Source organism: Scomber scombrus, chromosome 20, assembly GCF_963691925.1.
Source record: "Scomber scombrus chromosome 20, fScoSco1.1, whole genome shotgun sequence".
In the NCBI taxonomy this organism is placed as follows: Eukaryota; Metazoa; Chordata; class Actinopteri; order Scombriformes; family Scombridae; genus Scomber; species Scomber scombrus.
In genome coordinates, this window is record NC_084989.1 from 14,713,364 (window position 1) to 14,729,026 (window position 15,663).

General features: G+C 42.1%; 1 protein-coding gene across 1 annotated transcript in view; it reads left to right on the forward strand.

The window, feature by feature from the left end:
• Window positions 1-15,663, forward strand: part of oxsr1b (oxidative stress responsive kinase 1b) — a 37,339-nt gene that overhangs the window by 15,132 nt on the left and 6,544 nt on the right. Inside the window, exons 4-11 of the mRNA XM_062441198.1 lie at window positions 6,130-6,271; window positions 12,142-12,197; window positions 12,455-12,564; window positions 13,036-13,137; window positions 13,294-13,427; window positions 13,763-13,811; window positions 14,620-14,685; window positions 14,786-14,908. Coding sequence (XP_062297182.1) covers window positions 6,130-6,271; window positions 12,142-12,197; window positions 12,455-12,564; window positions 13,036-13,137; window positions 13,294-13,427; window positions 13,763-13,811; window positions 14,620-14,685; window positions 14,786-14,908 — 782 coding nt within the window. The remainder of the gene's footprint in view (window positions 1-6,129; window positions 6,272-12,141; window positions 12,198-12,454; window positions 12,565-13,035; window positions 13,138-13,293; window positions 13,428-13,762; window positions 13,812-14,619; window positions 14,686-14,785; window positions 14,909-15,663) is intronic.

The following is a 15,663-nucleotide window of genomic DNA, read 5'->3' on the forward strand; positions in this document are numbered from 1 at the left end:
GCCTGAGCAGACGGCCAGCCTCACAGCAGGATCAGACACCACTTAAGATGGCCTTTCTCATTCCTTTTATCCCAGTTAAACACAGGCCCTTGATGTCGAGTTTTATTGTGCAGAGTAATTAAATGACGGCCATGGTGATGTCTGCCATGGAGACAGACCTCAAATGAGGTCGGGTTTATAGACCATCACTCCACAGGACAGAGCATACCAGCCCCAAGGAAGGCCAAGTCCTGTCTGCTCCTCCGGCTTGATGGAGCGTAACAAACCCCCCCTCTGACTCCATCCTGTCTTGTGTCTTCTGCTGTTGAGAGACTGACAACAGCTTGACCGTTTCCAATTCTTAGCGGCATGTCACTGTTGACTATTGGTATGGCAATGCACTTATAGATGGTATGTCATATGTTGCATTGGCAGATACCACTGTTCACTCACTCGCAGAGTAAATCCCAGCCTCGGGTACTTGTTCCCCGGGACGTACTTCATCATTTGCCACTGGTAATGTGGTAAAAGACTGAGGAGTTGTTAAGCCAATTAATTTGAGTTAAAGGACCAATATGTAATATATTTACTGTAGTAGCTCATAAAATAACCATGATATCTTATCAGAGATTAAGGAAACATGCGCAGTTGTAAAACTGGCTTCTTTGACTATAATGCTGCAGCCAGTATAGTCTCCTTTGAGATTTTCCATTCCAGTGTGGAGTGTCTGTTTTTGTTTTGGCCTGTGTGATTCAACCCACTGCCCATTCAACCGGATCATGGTGCTGGCACATAATTTTAACACATTACATGCCACCGCCAAGTAATGCGGTGTTAAGGTCGTGATCATTTCACGTATTTCTGTGAGATCAGGTTGATGCCCATTTTGACACCCCAGGTTGCCAGATATGAAAGTCTGGCACACAAACACTGTACTGCAGTCATGGAAGCAAACAAACAAACTGGATCAACTGAGATAGGTTCCACCCGACCTAAAAACATGCGCAAGCTTTGAGTCTGGGCAGTAGGGGATGGGCAGAGACAACTCTCTCCAGTATTTTAAGTTTGGACTGAGGTACCTATTTGAAATGGTTGCTGTCAGTGTTACATATTTCTCCTTTAAATCCATCCACATATTAGTCTTTAGGAGATAAATAAACCCACAAATAGGATTACACATTTCTGTAAGGCTAATATTTAAAATATTTATTGTCACAGTCACCAATAAACTTAAAGCTACTACAGGCCGACTGCACACCTCCCACTGCCCTCAGTCAGCTGTAACACCACATGATTTGATTTAGAGTTTGGGAAAACTAGTTAGCAAGCGAGCAGGCGCATGAAAATAGGAAGGTAAAAGTAATAAGATATATTGGTTAAACATCTGGCTTCTGACACTCCCAAGTGGTAGAAGTTTGAATGCCAACTTGACCCAACCCACTGAAAAAGAAAAAGGGAACACTAACCTTCAACAATTCAAGGTTTACTGTCTTTTATGAGAAAAATTATCATAGCAAATATCCATTTTTATATAACTGATGTTGTAAAAGAATATCTACATTAAAACTGAATCAAATACACACATTTGGATGATGATATGTGGTTTCATAATTGAACTCTTTGACCACTTTTTCAAAATTGTAATGTTTTAAGGTGTATTCCAGATCCCAGTACAGCATCCTAAACCATATCTTATGTTTTTACCCAAATATCTTATCTTATCTTTGTCAAGACCGCCCTCCTCTCTGGCAAATCCATTCAAGGTCAAACCTGTAGACCCGAGCTCTGAGGTTGGTGTGCTGTAGGTGCAGGACACTTTCAGGAAATTACTGTTCTGAATGTGACGGGTAAACAACTGTTTCGTTAGCGCGCCGCATAACCTGTCACTGACTGAATTCACATTGGAGAGACATCCACTGAAAACCCACCGGGGCAGAATATGAGTCATGCCAAAGCAAGCAGAGGAATTTGTTCCCAGGAGATTAATGTGCAGCCTTTTATGACCTGCAATCACTGCCGCCGAGCTGGATTGGATGCCAGTCAAAGTGGAATCCAGCTAAAGGAATATTGTCATTGACTATTTGAATCTATTTGTCTTTTTTCAAGTGGCAAAACTGTCAAATAATGAGGTAAAGATATGTAGAAGTAATACTTGTGAGCAAGAACTACCGGCTTCAGGCTGCTTTAAACACTCAGTTTCCATGTTTTAAAAAAAAAAATTCAGCCTAACCCGACATCCGCTCGCGATACATTTCTTTACATGGTCATCTGCTCCATGCACAGTAAGCGGGTTCACTTCTCTGCTTTGCTAACATTATGGCATTTTTTCCATTGTTTTGGGGGTAGTTATGCCGAGCCATTTCTCAAATAAAGTTGGCAAGCTGCGAGTGTGTTTCCATTGCACAGCATGGCAAGTAAAATAAGTTGCCTGCTTGTTGTCTGCAGCTCTTCATCAAACATCACATCACTGTGGCTGTTTGTGCTTGTACTATTCCTCCCTACATTATTTCTAACCAATCTGCTGAACAAAGAGCTGCACATTTCTATTTGTTGTGCCTACTATTTTTTGTGCAGCTAATGAAGCTCCACTAATGTGGTTAGGATTACGTTTCATTTCCTGTAAATTCTTCACAGATAGTTTGCTGTTATTTAGTCATTTAAACATTTTTAATATGAAGCAGTAAAGTTAGAAATGTTTGAATTGCATTGGCAGTAACTTGACACAACTCTGGTACGGCTGCCCCTTGACTGGCCAATCAGAACAGAGCAGGCTTATTGGACAGGAACCAAAACTGCCCATTAAGAGACAGAGGCTGAACTGAGGGGCTGCATAAAGAGTCAGTATAAGACAAATCAATTGAATTTATGAGTTAATTTAAACTGTGAATCATGCAAAATACTCCATTTGAATCCCAGTATAAAATTATAGAGCTGGAAATGAGCCCAATAGGTCCCCTTTAAAAATCTCCTTAGTTTACTTTTGTTTCATACTCTTACCCCTATAAAACCTATGTATGTGTAACCTACAAAAAAATTGATGGAAGCTTCCCTCAATCTGAGCCAAGGATCCTCTCCTTTACACCTTACTCCTACTCCACCCATGCCATTGCCACAACCCCTCCCATGCCCCGCCCTCCCTCCCTCCCTCTCCTCCTCCTGCAACTTCGCTTGGCATTCCCCGTCGGCCTTTAGCACAGTTGGCACCAGCTCTCATTGCCTCGGTTCACCCCCACCCCCTCCGCCACCCCCACCATCTCTACTCTCTCATCCTCTCCCTCAGACTCAAACCTCATGCTCTGACCAAGAGAAAGGAAGGGATGATGTTGCTTGCCGAAGTAGAGTTAAGTGGAGTTATCTTAAAGTGCCGGTTTTTACACCTTTACAGTTTGCACAGTGTGCAATCCCGAGAAGGGGAGAGATTTGGCTAATCCAGCATGTAACTGAAATGATTTAAAAACTTCTTGTGCTTTTGCATGCTCTACAGTGCACTCCACTCCACTGTCAAGACTTAATATATTCCCTGTCATTTGTGTAAAGTCTTCCTCTGAGGGCTTGCACATGCCAACAAGTGTCATTTGCCTTGGAAACCGTTGTCTCTCCAATTCAGAATGAACTTTTGGATTATTGACTTGTCAGTCAGCGTGTTGAAACAAACTAATGAGGCACAAAGACTTCAACCAGATGAATTTGAAAGCAGCTGACAAGGCTGGCATTTGGTGATCCTCCAAAGCCTACCAAACGCTGCGTGTGTGCACTTGGAAATCCCCCTCAAAAAAGTGCCACCTCAGCTTAAAGTAAGCTTGTCAATCTACAGCATGCTCAAGAAAAGTGTTAACTATACACTGTTTGTTTTTGTCTTGCTTCCTTAATTTATCCTTGCTGACTTTTTCTGTTCCTTTAATACTTTGTAGCTAAAGCAGAGCTGTAACTAAGTGAGCTGAATGAGCAAGGAGCATGTCTAGCACATTAACTTGTAGGTCACTTTCTCATGTAATCACACCTTTATTTATTGGCTCATTAGGACTCCCCTCACTTAAATGTGGCTCCTGCTTATGCCCTCCTTCCCTGAGCGCCTTCCTCATTGTCACCTGTCACTTCTTGTCACTTCCTCTCCTCCCTCCAGCCGTTTCAGACAAGAAGATGAACACTAGACCGAAGGCAAACGCATTGAAAGAGGAGGGGAACCATGTGTGGAGAACAAGAGGAGAAAGGAAAAAAATCAGTCTGCCTTTTCTCGATGAGCTTCAAAGAGTTGTCACATCACAGAAGCGATGCTGCAGTCTTCTTACACTCTCTTCTTGCTTCTTACCGATTCGCTCGCTCACATGCTCACATATATACCCACTATCTCGTACGCTCAGACACGCATCTAGATTGCCTTCCTCATCCATCCGCTCTTTGAATGGGTATGTCTCTTTTTCTTCGCTGCTGAATCACATTTTCTGCCACGCACTGTCACCACACGAAGAACCCGTTGAACTCTCACTCCCTCCCTCACTCTCCCTACTCTGCCTCTCGCTGTCTCGCTGTGTCTAAGGCTCTCTGCAATAACACTGTCTAGTCTCAGGTGGCCCGTCATCCCCGGCTCCTCTGGGTAACGCTTTGAGAGTGAGTGCTGCAGTCAAGAACATCATGGAGTGATTGAGCAAATAAATATCTTTGCACCCCTAGCCTGGCACAGAAAAACAGAATCAGTTTGGTCCTCGAATTGTGTCACAGACAGTGTTTCGGGACCTTGAAAAGGCCATTTCCAGCTTTTGTTTGCAAGTGCTGCTCAGTGTGTGTGTGTGTGTGTGGAGAGGGAGGGACAGATAGACAGTGTGGCAGTGTGATGTTTGTGTTTGTGTATCACTGCAGCACAATACAGCTTGTCAGGCAAGTGGCATTCTTTTTGCTTCTCTGCTTTGTCCCTGTTCACCAGTGTCGCCCAATTTTCTGTCATACCGAATACAAATACTTCTGCAGCCTCTTTTCAGTCAGATGCTCTTTATTCTGTGAAAAGTCGCACAAAGGAAATTGTACACTGACAGCAGTCTGACTTTTCATCCAGAGTGCTCCTTTTATGCAGCAGGAGCCAGGCTGAGAGAGGCATGATCACCTGTCTTTTTGGTCTTAACCAGGCCAGGTCAGTGAGCAGAGCGACACTGGCTCTCCATTCAACCGAGGAGCCTGAAGACAAAGACAACAGCTTGACTTCTAACCTCAAATGTCCATATCCTGCAAACCCTCCCCACTCTTCCAAAGGAATAAAATGGCACCCTAAAATTATATTCTTATTTCAAACACTGACGTGTTCAGATCGAATTAATAAATTCACTGCAGAGACTGTGATGATGATGATGTCATTAGGAGTCAAATCCTGGTACTGCTTTCTAGACAGAAAATAATTAAATGACTCTGACAGTAGCCATGGTGATTTTAACTGGGCACATTTTCTGATTACCAGCTGTGAGCTCTGCATTCAAATTGAAGTAATTTGGATGGAAAACCTCAAACAAAAATTGCCTATAAGTTCAATCCAATTCAAAGTCAAAGCTTAAAAATGTTTTAAAGTCACCCAATGATGTCATGAATTCAAGTCTTGATAGATTGAATTATGTTACAAGGGTGGATTTGCCCTTTAAAGGATGCATAGAAATGAATGTTCTGATTGTTCTCCCCTACCATTTGTTTGTTTTGCCATGGCCAAATTAAAAGGTCACGGTCATGTTTATGTTTAAAGGACTTTCTCAATGCAGCTAAAGCATTTGTTTTTTCCTTCAATACTGGAGCTGAAGAAAATGTCTTTGTGTATCCATAATGTAATTTGTCCAAACATTTTAAGATTATACACTCACATACATGATCATGACTGATAGGCTGCCAATCCAATAGGAAGTATGTGTTTTCATAAATAAGTTTTAGTTTAGAGCAGACTTAGCAGATGATTAAAGGCCAGCCTGAGGTGACTTTCTCATAGATGCAGGAACTTGATCCTCAGTTGAGAAAAACACCAGAAACTAGACATTTTTTTGCACCCAGCAGTTTTGAAAGTGGTCAACTGCCGCAATGACACTGATGTTGACCATGACAAATGTAGTTTTCAACAAAGAAAAACAAAGCATGATATTGTAGATCTAACCTAACCGCTGTCCTGTGTTTGTTTGTCAGGCTCAGTGTTGGACGTCATCAAGCATATCATCTCGCGAGGCGAGCACAAGACAGGCGTCCTGGATGAGGCCAGCATAGCAACTGTGTTGAAAGATGTGCTTGAGGGTCTGGAGTACCTACATAAGAACGGGCAGATCCACAGGTAACAAGACACACTGATACTGTTAGAAAACTGACACATGACTTTTCTTCACCACTAAGTGCAAAGGTTTTCACCTTGAGGGTTTATGGCGAGGAAAAAGTTAACTCCACCCACTGACTTTCTTCTCTTTGTTGCTTTATATTTGATGTCATACTGATACATCACTGCTTCCCACAATAATATCAGATTACTGTGTATAAGATGAATTTTAGATTATGAATAAAACATTTGCTTGAGACGACCATAATTTCATGCATTTAATGCATTAAAATACACTAATACCTCCATTAATCAATATGAAGATATCTTGACATAAATGGTTTTATTATTGTAATAAATGTGGGTATTGTACATATATACATTTGGGTAGTCTAGTAGACTGGGATTTTGTTCAGGTGTGTGCACGTCAGTATGTTACTTATGTTTTCGTGCGTTTGTATTTGAAACAGAAACAGTCAAACTCTGGAAGTAATGTCAAGTTTCAAGTGGTGCATATGTCATTTGTGATTGTACTATCTATTAAAACAAAGAAAGAAGAGGCAGAAATTATTTAGTTATTACTTACCACTACAGAATCAGTCTGCTCACTTTCTACCTATCTTGCAGAAGCACCGAGCCACACCAACACGATACAAGTCTTGACAGCATGTTTTACTAAGACTCCAACAAGTCTGACATAAAAAAAAAACAAGAAATCTGTAAGTAGACTACCACTTCCAGGCTGATAATCTTTAAGAATTACTTTATAAATATGCATCAGAGGAATGTGTCAATGGCAGTTTTGCATGCCACAGGAAATGTGATCCTGAAAGCTCTGCTCTAAGCCAGTTCAAGACCTGGCTAAGTCCCTGCTCTCAAGCTGTTACAATGAACTCAGTCGACACACCGGCTGTAGAAACCATCACACTACCTCCTCTGTATTTAATATTCATCACTCACTTTTTCATACGTCTCCTCCCGCCAGCACATGCATAGCCTGGGACAGCTACATGTGTAAATAATGCATAGCTTTTAGGCTTGGTAAGTGCTCAGCAGCTTTCAGAGTAGCATGTCAATGAGAAGCTGAAAAGAGAGAGGGGCTTGATTGAAGACTATGACCGGAGGGCTGGATGACAGATGCATCGTGTGAAGCCATGTAGATGAAGCTAACAGTCAATGATATCATCAGTTCATTAGACTTGCGATTTGAAAAGTGCTATATTGTGCCTATAGAAACTAACGGTAAAGATGTAAGGTATTAGAACATTGTTTAAATTACTGTGCTAATTAAAAGAAGTTTCACTGCAATACGTCACCTCGGCACATTTAAGTATCCACTTTCAGCATAATGTGACAGGGTTATCGGTCAGCGCCAGAGAGACGGAAATGTTTTCCCTGAGTAAAACCTGCTTTTAACTCTGTGCCCTCTCTAGAGACATTAGGGGATCACTTATAGATCATTCATTCATCACTTTTGTCCAGCTCCCGAGCCCTGAGATGTGAGGTAATCTTTCAGCGCTGAAAATCATCAACCTGCTGAGAGAGTCCTCAGTCAGTTGATCGGTGTGTGGGGATGTAAACGTGCACACATGGCTGTGCGAGCTCTTCTGGTGTAAGCTGGATCATATGAGCTGGAGCCTCGGGGCAGGGGTGATGGAGAGAGTCAAGGGGGTGAGGCTTTGACAAAGAGAGAAAATGTCACATGATATGTTCCATCCAGCCCCGGACGGCAGAAAAGCAATTAGAGTCTTGCGGCCTGGGATCTCGGCTCAACAGGAGACATTTACCACAAGGCAGCGAACTGCTCCACCACCCCATTCACAGCAGCTCGGAAAGTCAGCAATGCAAAGGTGACACGCGTTCTCCAACTGGAACACCAGGTAGACGCCATGCACATGACAAGAAAGGAATGCCAATTATTCTTTTTATGTTGAATCTGTTGAAAGCACCCTTGACAGCAGTGATCTTACTCTTGTGGTGAGCTCTTTGTCTGCATTGCCATACCTTACTCATCTCTGAAACCTCACGTCCTCTGAGGGCACACTTGAAGGCTTTGCCCGGCAAATCACTCTGTGTGTGGTTTAGTAATGTTCAGGTAATGGCTGCAGTTATGCTGCCTCTGGGAGCAGTGAGGCTCTCGTTATGGAGGAAAGCAAAACTGACAAGATATAAAATCAGAAATTTGATTTGGAAAAACTGCTGAGAATGAAACTGAGCAATATGGAGAAAGTAATTAAAATACAGAAGCAAAGGAAAGTTATATTTGTGGTCAAAAAGGGCTCGGTTAAAAAAGAGAGGGCATTTCATCTCAGTAGGAAACCGACAGGGTGTCTCATAAACCCTCTTTTACAGCCCTGTCAGGGGCACTATGAGCCTGGCACCAGGATGTGATGTCACAGGAGCTGACCTGGTGGAGCTGGGAGGTGCGAGGGCTGCCATATGAGAAGGATAAATCTCGCTGGCAGTTTCATAGCGTGGCTGCTCCCACCTGGCTACTGCCTAACTAACATTTCAACAGGTCATAAATGTGAACTTTAGTTTTCATTTTTCAGTATTTTGTGGTAGCATAATAACTGTTAGCCTATAGAAATGTTCCTGATGACCTGAAATGGGCTTTAAGATGTGGAGGTAAGCAAAAGATGGTGGAGTTTGAGGTTTCAGTCTTCTTGAAAATCAGGCCCACCTGGCTGGATGACTAGTAGGAGTTGGGACTTGCTTTTTTTTCCTCTCCAACACAGTATTTCTTTGAACTTGCATGGTGCATTGTGTCACTACCTCCTCCCTCCCCTCCTCCTCTTCCTCTCCTGTGAATGTTAATGACTGTCTGCACTCTGCAGCCTTTTTTTTCTTCTCATAGCATTACAATCTGCTGCAGTGAACCATAGCCTCCATGGTTTTTGAGCAAGCGCAGGGAGGGGTTGCAATCAGATTGATCACTCTTTGGGAATAATGCAGCGTCACAGGTGGCCCTTTTTAACAGGGTGGAGTGCATTCAATTTAAAATGTGCATTAAAAAAATAATATTCATCGTATTTGTCACAGCTTAGTTTGAATTTGTGAAGTTCAACAAGCTGCACAGCCATGACTGGAGAGGTGATGATGTCATAAAGAGACAAATATGGACAATTAAGCAGCTCAAATTCTTATTCAAAACGCTAAGCTCGATTTTCAAATAAACTTCATTTTGATGTCAAATAAACTCGAAAAAATGTCTTCTGATTTTCCTAATCTGCAAATCAAATTATTAGCTCAAGTCATGATAGTTTGATTTGCAGATTAAGGAGACGGTTGTATTGAATACCGAATAAATTGTACTGTCTAAAAGTTTTTGTATAGCCCTGTGTTGATTCTGCATCGGGGTACATTCTTCTATTATTCATCTAGCACATTTCCAGATGGAAAAGGAGAACACTTTTCTATTGTGGCTCAATCTTCTGGGACAAAGAAGTCAGATAATAAACTTGGAAATCTTGACCTGACATGACCTGAGTCGTTTTATTGACTTAGATTGAACTCATAATACTGTACATCATTAACTTAGGCTTAACCCTGAATCACAGGTGATAGAAGACAGTATTGGACCCACTCTGTGAGGGACAGTAGTCTTGTAAACGAAGAAAAGTATTTTAGGATACTCTCTGACTTGCCTTTCAGCCGCAGGTGGTCCACTCTACACCTCCTCTCCAATCCTTAAAAAGCAACATCTCAAATTACTGGACGTAAATCACCCCTGTTGTACGAGCATGTGCTTGATTACGCAGGAGTAGTGAGCGCAAGAAACGGTAATACACTGTGACCTGATATCACCTAGCTGTTATGTCAGGGCTGCAGAAGTGACAGCGGGACACGCAAGAGAGCCGCGGAGCACAGACATCTGTACAGCTACAGACATTTCCAATAGTTTTTTAAAGCCACTAGCAAAGGCTGTCATGTCTGTTCTTTATCCACCCTTTCCCATCGTCTGCATCTTCCCCAGTGTGACAGTTACGTAATTGAACTCGTCTAGGCGCATAAGCACATCAATGTTTCTCCACATGTAGTACGCAGACGGCTCTTTCTGTCTGAGCTGATTACTGAAAACACATGGTTTAGAAAGGGCATTAATACAGTTATCTAATACCGTTTTGTGGAGTATCCCTGTCTGGTTCTGGATAGTTTTATTATCCCAGCAGTCATTTTCAGCCTATGGTCCTAATATGTCACATATGCTGCATTCCTCCCTCCTTGGCTCACTGTTTGCCACTCCCTTGCCCCCGTCACTATGAGATCTATTGCCCGTGTGGTATTTTACTGGAGCACTCTTAGAGGAAGAGGCCTCTACACTCAAGTATTCAGCGGCATTTGTACAATGATTTAAACTGTGACCTGTAAACTCTTGAGTGCCTCTACCTCTTTGTGTGTTTTGAGTAGGTTGCTTGTAAAGATCGTGCATCCAGATTTAGTAGCAGAGGAGTAAGGTCGGCAACAGGAGGAAGGGTCTGAAAGCAAGTCTACAAGAATAACCATGCATTTGAAGTTGATGTTGTAAGCACCAGAATCTTTAAAACACCACAATTACATCCCTGTATATGCATTTATAGCCTATATGGACTGTGTAATAGTCCGATCGAAGCCTTTGTTCCTTGGAAGCTGTGTCATGTTTCATCTCCACGCCAAAGGCCAGTCTATTTTCCAATTCATTGAGATCAGTTTATTTGCTGGAATGATCCAACAGCATGTACAGTATCTCTTAGCCAAAGCTGCAAGCATTTTACGCCAGTGCCCCCATCTGGCAGCACGATGAACTGCTCAGGTTTTGAGACTGTCTCTTCTGAATCATTTGTCTGCCTCTAATTAAGGTTTTAGGAGCTGTCTTGGGCTAATTTGTGCTAACTAAATCTGTTGGAAGTTGTCAAAGGCTGACGGTGTTCTGGGGTTGCGCCACTTCGGTGGTCTTTGTCCCCTCAAAGCCTCCTCTGCCATTAGTCTCTTTAAAATGTACGTTCCCTTCCTGAAAGGCTGGTCAGCAGAAAGAGCCAACAGTTTGTCCTCTGTGACAGTGTTGCCGTCCTTTCTTTTTATTATTTATTTCTTCGCCTTTTTACTCGACCCTTCAACTTTATCACCGAAAGTCTGTTGCTATGACAACGCTATGGCTGGCGGGATGACGGTATTCATTCTGTGTGGCAGTCCATGCAATTGTGTGCGAGTGTGCACGCGCAAGAACGGAGGCAGACAGGCAGCCAGACAGCTGTCCCTGCTGAATCCTCTTATCACCACCAGGGGAGGCCGAACTAGGATGAACAAATTAACTACAGTGTGTGTGTGTGTGTGTGTGTGTGTGTGTGTGTGTGTGTGTGTGTGTGTGTGTGTGTGTGTGTGTGTGTGTGTGTGTGTGTGTGTGTGTGTGTGTGTGTGTGTGTGTGTGTGTGTGTGTGTGTGTGTGTGTGTGTGTGTGTGTGTGTGTGTGTGTGTGAATTTGAATTTGAATTTGATGGAGATACAAGTCAGGAATCGAGTATAGAAGAGCGTTAACTTTAAATCAGTGATATAATTCATTTGCATAATTATCAACATCCATGTATGGCTGCATGATTTTAAAACCTTAACCATCTGTCTCAGAAAGTGTATGGAGGCTTCAGTTTCCCACCTCAATAATAACTGTATATACTTTTACAGCAGTAATTGTAATTGGTAATTAATAATAATAATAATACATTTCAAAAGCTTTTCAATTACATAGTAAAAAACACTCACTAAAAGGTAATAATAATAAACTGCTATTTCATTCTTCTTTTTTACAACATCTGCCACTGTGTTCACCATTTAGCCCTACATCAATCACCTTTTCTTTGACAGCTCCTCAAGAGAGGTATTTAACATACAAGTTCTTCTCTCTTGGTCTGTTACAGAGATCTTAAGGCTGGAAACATTCTTCTTGGGGATGACGGTTCAGTGCAAATTGCAGGTATTTGGCCAAAAGGCAGCACTGCCTTACAGCACCTGTCAGTAGTGACCCAGATTAGATGTAAAGATGTTTAAAACTTCCCTCACCTGTACTGCCATCTCATTTGGCTCTCTTAAACAGCTTAATCACTTCAAACATCTTAGTGAATTGAAGCGCAGGAGATCTATTAGGCAGAGGGAAATTCATTTTCTTGACATTACTATTATTGACTTACTGCTTGGGGTCTCATTTTTTTTTCCTCCTTTCCCTTCTGTCAGACTTTGGTGTCAGTGCCTTTCTAGCCACAGGTGGTGACATGACTCGAAATAAAGTGCGCAAGACGTTTGTGGGAACACCATGCTGGATGGCCCCAGAGGTCATGGAGCAGGTCTGTCCTCTTTGGCATGATACCAAGTGGTAACCATGGCAACGAAAAATCTCCAAAATACAGTTTATTCATTTCATCAGCTCACAGCAGGCAAAAACACACATGCAGAGCAGACTTCTCTGTTTATTTTTTTGAAGGATGCATTATGTTTATTTTACTCAATACTGACACTTTTTTAGAAATTCTAAGCCTGCAGCTACAACTTTTCATCTCTGATATCAGTAAACACACGACTGGAGCTTGATCTGTACCATTATGTGTGAAAATGATGAAAAGACTCTGGCTTCTGCATTAGAAATACACTGAAGGGAACTGCAAATGAGCCCGTTTTACATCCTAAGAACTCTCTAGCTTTTTGCTTGTTTACTGCAATAGTGAGCCTCATTTTTCCGTGACCAAACTTCATGTTTTAGATAATTGACTATCACTTTAACTTCTGGTGAAGGCTGAATATGTTTTCTGCTTCCACAGGTGAGGGGTTATGATTTCAAAGCAGATATTTGGAGTTTTGGGATTACAGCCATCGAGCTCGCTACAGGGGCTGCACCTTATCACAAGTATCCGCCAATGAAGGTGAGAACACAGAGGAACAATCTAAATCATACCCAGAAAGGTTTAGTCAATGACATAGAACATTTGCAAAGGCACGTCCTCTGATTTACTCAAAGTACAACTTCTGAGGTTTTGTGTGCTGTAATATTTGAGTCAAAGTGGTTCTGGTGTGTTCAGGTATTGATGCTGACGCTGCAGAATGACCCTCCGACCCTGGAGACTGGAATCACAGACAAGGAGATGGTAAAGAAATATGGAAAATCCTTCAGAAAGATGATCTCCATGTGTCTACAAAAGGATCCGGAGAAAAGGTGTTTATAGTAAAGCCTTTACATAAACTTTCAGACCACACAAAATGTCTTACAGTGGTTTCTAGTAGATATATTTAATGAAACACATCTGCGCTATGCTAATTATGTGCTAATTAAATTTAAAGAGCATGTGAAATGTGCAGCTGTGGACAGTCAATTTATACTTAGCTATACCTAGAGCATGTTAAGCACCACATCATATGACTGCTTTTACTGACCTGATTACAATCATTTGTAAACTTGTACATAATTCACAGTTTTCGGTCATTGGGAGTATCACAGCTGTTACAGTCAGATGAACCGAACTGATTCATTGTCATTCTGCTGTTTTTCAGGCCAACATCCTTAGAGTTGTTGAAGCATAAATTCTTTCAGAAAGCGAAGGTAGGTGTTTGAGCTCCCTCTGGGCCTGAGACTTAATCAGTTAGACCCTGAGTCATCATCATCTGAATGGACTTAGTTTGCCGTCTGTTTAAAATTAAGCTGCACTTTATTGACATAGAGTGTTTTTTTAGCTCTAGAGGTAAGAAGGGTTTATGTGTGAGAGAGGACGAAAAATGTAATGCATCAAGAAATAAGAAATAAACCAATAAGGTCTCTCTCCCTGAGGTGTTTGCGTGTTTCAAACTACTTCTTACTTGGCTCTACTTGTCTGTATATCCGACCCAAGCTGAGGTCATTGCAGCATTCCTCACGTTATTGGCCATGCAGAGCTGTTTCTAACAAAGGCAGGGATAAGCAGTCTAACTCTAGCCTCTGGCTGCCCAGTGCCCTAGCAACTGGAACAACTAGATTGCTGGCTCAGCATGTCAGATATCCCCAGTACAACCTGGTTGGTTTGCTGGACATGACCCTGGGCTCAGACAAGAACCGCAATACTGTGTGTTAACAGCAGAGGGCAGGCTTTGTTATTATTTAAAATCGGATACAGTATATTTGACATGAATTTGAGAAGTTTGAGCCTGTGTCATTCTGCAGAGGGATTTAAATAGCTATTTTTTTTTAAATTTTGCTGGGAACAAATTATAGATGAAGTATCTGCCATTTGAATAAAAAAACACATTTACAGTAGGATTACTGTGTGTAAAGTAAAGCACATTAGGTGTTCCATTTCAACTTTAGAGTCACACACATCTTTGGGTACAATTTATTTACCTGAGTGACATCCCTCATTTCTTTCCTCTTCTGACAGACCAATGAATATTTACATGAGAAGTTACTTCAGAGAGCGCCCACAATAACAGAGAGGTCGAAAAGGGTAGGTCAACAAAAACTGTAAATGTAATCAAATATGGTACTTTTGGTTATATCTAAATTATAAAAAGCTAACAAGATGAGCTCTGTTGTGTGCACGTCAGGTACGTCGAGTGCCAGGTTCCAGTGGTCGGCTGCATAAAACAGAGGATGGCGAATGGGAGTGGAGTGATGATGAGCTGGATGAGGAAAGTGAAGAAGGCAAAGCAGCTGTTGCTGCCTTAAGGGTGAGATGAATCCACAAGTTGTTTCTCTCTCATATGCACACATTAACACTTATGTTATGCTGCACTTTGTCTTTGTCTTTTAATCTCTGTACACTGTTAAAATGGTCACTCTCATGTCTGTGCAGTAGCATGTTTGTCCACTGTCTCTCCACTGAGTCTCCTGTATGTGTGTATGTTCTGTCTGATGGCCAAGGAGCAGCAGTTGAAGCATGTTGGCGCCCCCAGGCGACAAGTGCGCTTCTCCTACCCACTCGAGCTGCCACTGCCTGCGTCCAGGGTTGTTCACTTGCCTCCACAATACAGATGGCATTCCCCTAACAAGGAAGGAGTCTCTCAGAACATTAGCCAGGGAGCATGTGATAGCCAGAGAGGGCAGGAAAGGCCTTGTAGGGTGATGAGAAGGTTTTCACAATTTGAAATTTGGTTAAATGCGTATTTACACTAGAGGTCTTTGTAGGAATTAGATTTTGCCAGAGTAGATCTGCACACAGATAAGCTCTTACCCTCCATCCAGACAGAAGCAACTGTTCTGCCATTATGTAACTTTACACTAACCTATCAGATGACAACTAGTAATTACCAGGGACCCTTACACAACAGGTTTGTTAAGAGGAAAAGTTCACAACATCATCACTAAGCTGAGAGCTGAGCATGCCGAAAATGTGAGTGGAATTTGACCCACAAGTTAACCTCGTCAGAACCCATTAGTCAGTGCTGTGCCTTTTTAAACAGGAGATACTTTGTGTCATAAAAGA